This window comes from Aptenodytes forsteri, unplaced genomic scaffold (assembly GCF_000699145.1).
Source record: "Aptenodytes forsteri isolate BGI_AS27 unplaced genomic scaffold, ASM69914v1 Scaffold65, whole genome shotgun sequence".
Taxonomy (NCBI): Eukaryota; Metazoa; Chordata; class Aves; order Sphenisciformes; family Spheniscidae; genus Aptenodytes; species Aptenodytes forsteri.
In genome coordinates this window covers 2,610,043-2,621,221 of record NW_008795127.1, presented here as the reverse complement: position 1 = coordinate 2,621,221, position 11,179 = coordinate 2,610,043, and the positions used below count along the sequence as shown (strand labels likewise).

General features: G+C 38.9%; 1 protein-coding gene across 1 annotated transcript in view; it reads right to left on the bottom strand.

The window, feature by feature from the left end:
* Positions 1-8,554, bottom strand: part of LOC103897379 (coagulation factor XI) — a 17,578-nt gene extending 9,024 nt beyond the window's left edge. The window contains exons 1-5 of the mRNA XM_009277382.1: positions 8,497-8,554; positions 5,561-5,723; positions 4,778-4,884; positions 3,004-3,163; positions 2,156-2,265 (exon numbers count right to left, since the gene is read on the bottom strand). Coding sequence (XP_009275657.1) covers positions 2,156-2,265; positions 3,004-3,163; positions 4,778-4,884; positions 5,561-5,723; positions 8,497-8,554 — 598 coding nt within the window. The remainder of the gene's footprint in view (positions 1-2,155; positions 2,266-3,003; positions 3,164-4,777; positions 4,885-5,560; positions 5,724-8,496) is intronic.
* Positions 8,555-11,179: the final 2,625 nt, after the last annotated feature.

Genomic DNA, 11,179 nt, shown 5'->3' with positions numbered 1-11,179 from the left:
AGATCCCATGTTAAATGGAAATAGAGTTCAGGAGAATGGATAGTTTCTAAAGACAATTATATTTAAAGCACAAGTCTGGATCTGAAAGTTTAGGGAAGCTAACCCATGATCTTATGATCGTTTGTTCAATATTCAAGGAAGGTACTTTGCAAAGGGCAGAAATACAGACAAGTTACTACGGATGGGTAATAGTATGTGTGCATAAGGACAAAATCAGAAAGGCAAAGGCACAAAATGAAAGGCCAAATAGGAAGGAACAAACTCTTGAAAGAAAAGTATGCAGTACCGTTCAATTAGCATAAAGAAAGGAGCTCAGGTTCTGCTCAGGGGAGAAGGAAAGCTAATGGCAAAGGACACAAGAAAGGCTAAAGAACTGCCTTCCCCTCCCCCCCCAGAACAGGAAACAGAGGAATCCCATAATATTGATGATTTCAGTGGTCTTAGAATCTGACTGAAGCAATCTCAAAGTTTCTTGGTACAATTTAGCTTTTGGTGTTCACAGAGGGTTGCTGTGATTCCGAAAGCTTTGAAAGGGGAAGCATCTATTTTTAAAATGATGACACTGGAACATATACAATGTAGGACTAGTCAGCCTGAATACAGTCAGAAAAAAACTAGAACAAATATTCAAATAAACCCATTTCAGATATTTACAACACAACAAGGCAGAAGGTGGTTCTGAGATTTTATGACTACATTTGACAAATCTCTGTCTGGACAGGTATAGCTGATCTGTCTTGGATTAGGACAGATGACCTCCTTAGATAACCTCTTGATCCAATAGTACTGTCTAGGCTTCTATGATCCCATGATTTATTCCTTCTCTCTCTCTCTCTCTCTCTCTCCCCTCTTGCCTTTCTCGCCAGACACAGAAGGAAAGGAAAGACAGGTAGGAACAAGATTGACCTTCACATGCTTTCAGAAATTCTGATTTAATTTGTGCTGGATCATTACTGCCATGTCATCACTGTTGTAAACCATAAATGTCTTTGATAAAGTCTCAAATGGCTTTTGATATTTTTTCTTTAACTTAAAATGATATTTGTGCATATGCTGCAGTCCCCCTCTTCTTCTCAAAGTCTGTGAGCAGGACCCTCCTGAGTACTGTGATTTTTCTCCTAACCATGAATATGTGTCTTTCTAGTATACCTTAATGCAAGAGTTTGCGGGGAAAAAAAAAATCTTGCCTCCATTCTCTCTCATACACATAGTGAGGGAATAACTAAATTGTTTTCTTCTCTTTACAAAACTTTTTCTTCCTTTTTTTATTCTTCACATGTCACTTTTCTTTAAGTGTCTTCATTGTTAAGACCCAAACAAAACTACCTTTTCAATAGTTTCCAAAGATTATTCCTACAGTAGGACTAGCAGAGTCTGAAGAAAACCTATTGATATAGAAAAAAAGATGCAGAGTCTCTACAAAATGTGATTTCTATGGGAAAATTAGATTATCTGTGAGCTAAAATAAGGCTATATGGAAGCAGAAGAACATCACCACCATTAAGAAGGGAAAATACCACACAGTAAGACAAGGTGGAGGTAGATTTAAAAAAAGAAAAAAGAAAAAAAAAAAAGAAAAAAGTGAAAGATGTTTCAATTGAGAATAAGAAAGTAAAATACACACTGTTTGATCTTACACTCTTGAGAGATTTGCATGAGTAATGATTGCAGGAACAAACACAGACACTGCTTTCATCACAAATCACCCGCAAAACACAGAATACGTCCCCTAATATTAGCCAGTTGTATTAGAAAGCTGCAGGTCTTCATTAAAAATTTCTAAGTGCATACATGGTATACAAACAGAATTTAGAAAGCTTTATATTCCTCCTGATCTTTGACTTTGATGAGATTTTATCTTTCATTTTTGTATCCATGGTACAAAGATAGCAGGCAATTTCATCAAGCTAATCTTATGAAAGAATTCTTTAGATCTTCAAAGCAGGTAACTGTTTTTGTAAGACAAATGATAAAATGGAAAAATTAAAAAGATCTGAACCTCCTTTGTGCCTGAAAGTACTAACTATATTTGCAAGAATAAGTTTATGTTAGAATTATTCTACATAATGAAACATTTATACATGTCAGAGAGAGACTGCACCTCATCATCCATAACCCTTAAAACTAAACTGAATCAGAGATTTTAAATAGTTACCTATTTCAGAAAGCTGGCATGGCTTTAAAGAGAATCCAGACACAACCTCATCAAGCACCTTTATGCTGGTTGGAGTTCCTACACTGGTATGTTTCAAGAAGCATTTTTTACTGAGTGACAAAGAATAAAGAAAGTGGTAAGACAACAGGCCATCTTCCTTGGTCTACACCATCCTCCTGGCCCCAGAATTCCTACCATGGTGCATGTTCTGGCCATGGGCCAGAGCAATCTCCAATCTCCAGAACAATCTTCAAATGAGGAACGGGGCTAGCTGAACAATGTTTAACTTGTAAAATTGAGCAGATTAACAGCTGAAAAATAGGCCTGATAAAAATGAAAGAATTTCTCCGGCTGCTCTGATGATGCTATTTTCAGAGCAATAAGCAGAGCAAGATTTAACAGAGCAATAATGCTGCACACCTACCAATACAATTTGCATATAAATATCTCCAGAGGATTTTCATGTTTTTCAGTGCTATGATAATCAAGTTTCTCTTTCTCTCCAATGGGCAAATGAAAGCTAATATACTACAGACATTTTCCTATCTGTAAGTTTGAATAAACGTTGCAAGGCATCTTAGACTGCTCTGAGATTTACTCTACTAAAGCACAGTGCTGTCCAAGGAAAGGGATTAAACCTGTATTTACCGAAAGCTTGCATTGTGAAATGTTTCTGAGGCATGTGTAAAAAAGTGACAATGGTTGTCATTGGTACATCTTTTTTGACACTGTTGATAGCTGTCAGCCATAGTAACATCATAAGTTTCGCAAGGCATCTTAGACTGCTCTGAGATTTACTCTACTAAAGCACAGTGCTGTCCAAGGAAAGGGATTAAACCTGTATTTACCGAAAGCTTGCATTGTGAAATGTTTCTGAGGCATGTGTAAAAAAGTGACAATGGTTGTCATTGGTACATCTTTTTTGACACTGTTGATAGCTGTCAGCCATAGTAACATCGTAAGTTTTCCCTTCCATATCCAGTCCGATGTGGACATCTGGGCTGCAAGCTGTGAAAAAAGAGCAACCAAGTTCTGAAAACATGCGTCTATTCTTTTCCCCACCCCGCACCCCAAACTGCCCAAAAGATAGCAGTTTGTATGACACAGCCCTCATAATCCATGCTTACTTCAGTTACATCATACTTCACATATACTTCTAGTAACAAAATCAGAAGTGTAGGTACAGTATAGTACCGTGCGGCAGAGAAAAAAGCTGGCAGACTTTGACAGTGCCTCTGCCTAAATGAGAGAGGAGCTCTAACCACTATGGCTGAGACCACGATGACATTAATCAAAGCAAGAACTCAGGATTAATACTAAAACATACTTTCCCATTTCCAAATTCATATAGCAGTTTGAAAGGCAAATTCTGTCCTCATAAACAACAGACATCTCCTATTTGAGTCAGAAGATTTAATTCACACTCCACAGCGGGAGAATTGGGACCGTGGGGTTTGAAATAGCCTTCCCCCATGCAGGAGGCAGGTTTTGCCTCATGGTCAGTGGGGTCTCTTCACAGAACATGAGTCAGCCATTGGTGGGGACTCGTCAGCCACGAGTCATTGGTGGGGTTTTTAAACATATATGGGTAGATTTTCATTTTAGTGACATTAGTCTGATTCTAAAGTAACTCCAGTGATATCAATGAGTCTATATTGTGTAAAGAATAACATCCCACTGAAATCTATTTTACTGGGCCAAAGCTACTCAGAAACGTAAATGCGACAGGACGTTGGCAGGAAAGGGCTTTCAAAAGTCCCGACTGCTCTGAAAGGCAAATGGCAAGCAAAAGCAAGCACAACTGATTTGTCAATAGCTGCAGTGGAGAACTTGCATAAAGTAAGACCCATTTAGCCCTGGCACGCTGACGTGCTATACCAATAACACTAAAGGATTAGCCTGACATCTATAAGACAGTATTTGGCCTCAGAGTCAGGAAGTATATAAATATGTTCTTCCTTATTCTGTTTTTCTGCAGTCCCATGCTATGCTTAAAGCTGATCTCCTCTTAATGACATCATTATGATGGTACAAGTTTAAAACGTATTTAAAACAACACATTTAATAGGCTTTAAATATGCCCGCTGATAACTCGCAGGTATGGCATGCTGACACTAAGGCTTTGTGCATAGCACACATACACTAAAAGATGGAGCTGCTAATAAATTGTTACACAGAATCATGAAGGCAGCAACATCACTTTGTGACTATGCACTTCTGCTTTGCTGGGCATCTGCTCTACAAAGTTATAAAGCAGGGTCACACACGCCATATGAGCAGCTTGCTGGAGTGAAATTGTAGTAGTAAACTAATCTTTAGAACTGGAGCTACCAGTTAAAGCACGTGCTCCCATCTGCCTCTAGCAAATGAAACAGTGACTGCAGGAGCATAATTTCCCTGTTACCTCGTCTGGGGAGCCTCAGTGGTGGATAATTGGGGCTGAAGGGTGAAAGCAGTGGAAGATTTTGTAAGCTGTGTTTGAAAGAGATCTGGCAAAGAACATACAAATCACTGCTTGGCTGCTTCCCTGATTCTATTCCTTTTTCTCGAAATGCTAATTTTCTAACATCTGCTACATGATACAGAGCACAAAATGCATACATGTCAATAACTGTATCTTACCACTAATTTGGATGTTACACTGTTTTAAGGAATGTCCAGAGATAGCTCCTTCCATATCCACTTTCGGCAGCATTTCTGTATCGCTGTCTTTTAAGTAGCAGGAAAACCTGTGTTTTAAAATGCAGCAATTCACAGCTTTTGCAGTACAACACAGACTTTCATAATTGTTTCTCAGGTGAAATGCAGGCTGTCCAATATCCCTCAACATTAAAATTTAGACAACAAGTGCAATTTGTAGAACGATAGGGTAGAGCTGCATCTGCTTTGTTGGCACCGGTGGCAGAAGAGATTACTCAGTGTATGTGGGAGCTCCAAGAGATCTCATTAAAGCGAGAAGCAGAGCCCAAGGTTTGGAGGACAGAAATGCACTGGACAGAGAGAGGGAGGACAACCTCATCCTCTCAGGCTACTGAAGTTCTTAATTGTGAGAAAAATATGCTAAAGAGAGAGGGTGGGGGACAGTAGAGGGGACCACTGGAGATGTGAAATTGCTCACATTGTCCCTCAACAATAAATATTTGGCACAAAGGAGGGAGTGCACAGTCAGTTCTGTTTCCTTGAAAGGGTTGGTACGCGAGTATGAAAGATTGGACATTGCCAAATTTAATCTTTCGAATTTAAGCAAATACTCTTTTAGATCACCAGTTTCAAAGACACATGACATTGTTTTCCATGGCAACCCTGTAGCTTTCCCTGTGTGCCTGTGTTCTGCCAAAATGTTACCAAGTTCCTAAAATTATCACAGGAGACCAAGCAAAAGCCACACAAATATGAACATTTTACCTTTTTGCAGGGTCTTTAGTCCATGCCGCTGGCAAATACGTGAACAGCAGACAGGTAGGATGGTAAGTACACACTATTTGGCAGTAATTGGCACTCGGTGTAAAAACCGTAGCAAGGTCTCCTCCTTGGAAGTATGTATTTTCATAGATCTGAGTCACACATTCTGATACGGAATAACAAAACGCATAAATTATTAGAGATGGGAGCACGCACAGTTCACCAGGAGAGGGTGAAGCCACTGCTCCTCTTTGTCATTGACCTTGCTTTTAAGACAGTCTTTTGGCAGGAGAAGAGGGCGAGGGGGACAAGTAGTACAGTTTCTCTGAGAGTCTCATCTTTGCTCTCCAGCAGAAATAAAACTCTCTGGAGTGTCTCCCCCCATTCCCTGACTCATATACGATGCTGGAGCAGGGCAGCTTGAGCTGAGGCAGAAGCCCGAGCAGCAGGATGGGCCACAAGGCAGATCTGCATGGCAGAGAGGGAAGGGACCATCTCATGGCAGATCTCAGGTGCGGCAGAAGCACCTTCTGAGAGAGACCAGTACAGAGCACCATTAAGAGGAAAACCAGAAGAAGGAAGTGCAGAGACCAAAAAGAGTTTGAAAGTTGTATGTGAAGACAGTTCTATTTTGTTTAGGGATGCTCTGAGGCCAGCGTCAGAGGTGGTGCCACTGTGCATAGCTTCAGTGGCTCCCAGCCTTTTATAAACCTTCTGCTCCCTCACACTCTACCTTGAATCCCCTCTGACTTGCTTTACAATGAAGAAAATACTGTTACAGGAATAGTGTCTCAGGAACTGCCCAGAATAAAAATGAACTCAACTACCGCTTCGCATCTGCAGGAATTCATCACCAATCCCATATTGAACTCTAATGAAACCCACTCACGCTGCAGAGCCGTGCAATGAAGGTACCTAAGCAGCAACCTGTTCCTGTCTTTCAAAATGAAGGCATTTGTAAGATCTCCGTCTTAAAACACCCAAAAGGGCTGGCTTTGCAGAGGAGCCCACTCTCTTCTTGTATTTTGCCCTCCAAAGGGGTAGCAAATTGGCAAATATACCAATTTTTATTCCTGTATCTACAAAAGTGCTTTTTCTTAGCTAAAAGCTAAAGAGAAAATACTGTATTTTTACAGAATAGGAGGACACCCAACTGAAAACATTTTATCTAGCTGCTTAATCTGTTACTATAGAGCTATCATACTGTATCAAAAGCTATTTCAAATGAAAACAAATGGAAGTATCATATTGGATTTTGCAGTTGTAAAATATAACAAGTTCATTTTATTTGTTAATGTGATTATAAACTATACTTAGGTAATTCTATGCTTCCTGCACATGGGTAAAAACTATAATTTACCCCCCAAAAAAGGAAAAAGTAAATTAGACATAAATGCAAAATATGCTAATATCTTTCAAAGGTTAATTTCTTGTTAACACAAAATTTGTACTTTATAAACATCCAAATTTGCTGGTATACACACTTTCAAGACCTTTCTCTAAAAATTGGTATTTATTATTCTCAGTAGAGTTTCTTTGCCCAACTTTGTCATTAACAGAATAGCATTTTCTATTACTTAGAACACTCTAAGCGAATTCTAAAGTCAAAGGAAAAGAATATTGCAATTATTTGCTGTATCAGACATTTTTGATCTTATTTACCTTCTTCTAGTGTAAATTAACACCAAAAAAAATTGATTTATGCTGTAAAACTATGTACCATGTAAAACTATGCCAGTTCTGAATACTTTAACAAAAATATGTTTCCTAGGCCTCAGAAATGTTCCAAGATTTTAGTTTTGCTGAGATTTCAATCCATGTAAAACATTTCCTTAAATAATACTACATTTACCAAACAGATTTTGCTAAAAGGCTGAGTTACCTAATTTTCCTCCGAGAAAACAGTTAATACATTACTGAACATAAACCTGTGTTAGGTCTTAGTTATAATTTATCAGCACAGTGAACTTCAGGGAAACGCAATGCAATTTTTGTAGTTTGACTTTTGCTAACTGAACAAGGTAAATCATTAACACAGACTGACATTGAAAAATATACACAATCACTAATTTTCAGCATATGAGAGAGTTCTAAAAAATAATTTACGATAAAACAATTGGTTCTGAAGTTACACTTATTGCAATAGTCTTTCAAGCATGATAGTACGTAAGTGTTACACAGATACTTTTTAAATCAGTAATTTCATGCAAAGGCAATGTGTGAATAAGACTGAAGGTTGGTGGGGTTTGTTTATTTTTTTTTAAAAAAAAAGGATGTTGGCTCTGAAGCTCAGCTGCTGTCCCTCAGTGAGGCTGCTGGCCTGAGTGGCTCCTGCACCATGGCCGTCAGTCCTGCCTCCTACCCCGCGGGCAGTGTCTGGGAAAAGGGCTGAGGCTCTTAAGCCAGCTCACCCCAGCACTGCCGGACTGAGCCTGCGGCAGCCAGCACACATTGCCGCAAACTTTAGAGAGCTCTAGTTTGTGCTGGGGGGAACCAGCTTAGAGCAAAGTCAGCTGAAAAGCACGGGGCGCCACTCCACCTCCCGCACTCCCCATCAACCGCAAAAGGCTCCCTTCCTAAGCTGCTGCTAAAGCTGCTAACCTTGCTGTTGGGTGTAGGACACCGAACATCACACATTTCACAGTTATGAGCTGGATGCAGCCTCAGTCCGATAGAGAAAACTGCCAGTAGCATGGTCCCGTGCGTGCTGGGCGAGGTGTCAGCATGCGGGGTGGGTGGCAGGACAATGTCAGTAAAGCCCCATTAGAAAGTTCCACGTCAGGCAACAAGGTTATGTGAGTTACCCAAACTTAACTGAGCGCAACGCAGCAGAAGCAAGACAGCTGTCTCAGGACCAGACTGCAGTTATTAATCATCTCCCCTTCTAGAAGAGTTGCGTTACTCTGTGTGCCTATCTTAGGAATTATATATTCACTTACCACTGTAAACGGAAGCAAGTAAGAAAATGAAATAAAAAGTCTGATAAATCCAAATCATCCTAAAAAACACAAAATCATTCTTTAGGATATGTTTAATAAAGGGTGTATAATTAGTTTTATAAAGTACCGCAAGGCATATCACTGATTTACACTTGTACTGTTACACCATTCATTCAAAATGACATTGAGAATTACAAATTACAGCCGTGATATGCAGTTACGGCATATATGAAGTAGCATAAAAGAGCAACAAAGGTTTGACCTTTACTTATGGTTGCAAGAAGCAATAAAGCTTATAAGCACTTAGAGAATTTCTGCTTTGTTTTACAGCAGAATATTTATTCTTGCTTAGACTGGGAGCAATATTCCATCAAAATATCATTATTAATCCTGACTCTGTCCTGGTAGTTAAGCAGATACTATTATCAACGTAGCAAACAAATGACTTGTATTCACTGCTTCTGGTAAATGTAATATGAATTTTAAACCATTTCTTTTTTTTTTTTCTACATGCTACAACTTAAGCTGTGAAAGAATCAAATAAACTAACCACACAACACAATCCATAAATAGATCAACATACACTGCCTTGTTGCTATGAAAACCTTCCACTGAATATCAGTTGTAATAATGATTACGTACCTGAACATACAGTAGGTCTGGATGAATGGAGAAGGTTTATGCTCTACTGAAAAAAAAAAAAAAAAAAAAAAAATCAACAGTTTGTGTTAAATATTACTGTGCCTGCAATACTAACTTATCTTTAATATTTACTTTGAATGAGTACTCTTTCTGTCAATATTGTTACCGACCTTGGACCACATTTTCAGAGCACACATCATCCAGACCACACTGAAATCGATCTCCAAGTTTTACACCAGCTGAGCATCTGCCTCTTGATGATATTTTAAAATAAGAGGCAAACCCCTGGTTCAGAACAGCCAGAGTATCTGCTACTAGCACACGAACCTACATAAACAGGGAATGAGATTCGTCTCAAGAGTAAATCCTGAGCTGGGGTTGGGGGGAAATCCACACGCAATCAGTAAGACTAGTGACTCAGACCTAAGTAAATGACACCATCATGAAACTACTGTAACTGAGGACAGAATCGTCACCTATGTTTTCTTACTGTTACACCATATTCTTGAGGCATTCCCTTGGCAAATAGAGACAGCTATATTCTTCAACTATGTATTCTGTGCTCTGTTTTCTTTAGCATCAGTTCCAGTTCTTATTCCTCCTTTTCGATACTCTGCAGAAATTATCCTGTCTACATCTTCCAAGTAGTTTTACTGCGGCCCTTTCTCCACTCCTATTTTGTTGTTAGATGCAACTAAGAGCATCTTCAGTTTGCCGGAAGCCAGAAAAAAACCCCAAACCTGTTTGCAGATATATGAAATGTAAATGCAATAAGAAGTCAAACTTAATTTACAGCTGATCTGAATCACTTGATTTCTACAATTCTTTTTAACATGTGTAACCAAAGCAAAATAAATTTCAAACCAAAAAAATTTTTTCTAATTCTAAAAAAAAAAAAAAAAAAAAGGTGTTTCATTTCATAGTGAAATTGCCAAAGGGACAACTCTTCCCGCCTCTCCACTCTTCTTCCTCTTTTCTTTTAGACTGAATATGCTGGAAAGACAGATACATATGCTCTACTCAAAACATATCTAGATCAAAACATTTCACCCAACTGTGACCCTTTTGAGCATCCTGACAATTGAAATGACTTCTCCATGACTTATGAGCCAGCAGGGTCTCCAACTTCTCCTTACGGAGGAAGAACTGTCTCAAAGAAAGTCATCATACTCTCCCGTGTATCAATTTGCTTTGCCCTGACATGCTCGTAGGAGAGGACTCAAATGTTTTCAGCACAGCAGCTTTCATTTTTATGTGCTCTCTACTGTTGACAGAAGTGACAAGGGAGAGCGCTAGAAGGCTTTACTGCAAAACACATTGATCGTTTATTCCTGTAACATGAAGTGTTTTGAGACTAAGATGCCTGCACAGCTCTGACCTTCAGCTCAGAAGAGATTTTCCATCGGCCACAGGGAGTAGAGGTATCATGGGAGTATAGCTCTGGGAAAGTATACCACACCATCTCCAGCTACCACCACTGAAGCCTTCCTGTGTACACAGGCATGTCACTTAGTCTCTCTTTTCTCATCCATAAAATGATTATAATCTTTTACACCTCTGGAAAAATTATCACCTTTACTTCAAATTACAGAATTTTCATAATCCTAAAAGTAATCACAAAACGTACCATGTATCAGAATATTTATAAACAAAACGAGCTGAAATAAGTTTTTGTGTTGCTCAACCTGCACGAGTATTCAATTAAAATATTTTTTTTTTCTTTTTTTTTTTTTTGTGTGTGTGTGCATTTCACTTGGTGGCACAAAGGGATTAGAACTTCTCTCCAAGGACTTCTAGTTTCTTCACTTTTCATTTCTCATCTGGGCTTTCCAGCTCAGACATTGGCAGTGTTATTCCAGTTCATTACTGTCTCATTAAAAAACAAACAAAAAAAAAAAAAAACAAACTCCAGCCCCACACTTTTGGAAAAATAAGGTATACAGTTCAAATTGGCAGAAAAAACAGGGCAGGGTCATCATAAATTTCAGCAAGATCATGTGTCTCATCATACAATATGCAGTCATACCCATTTGTCAGAAGC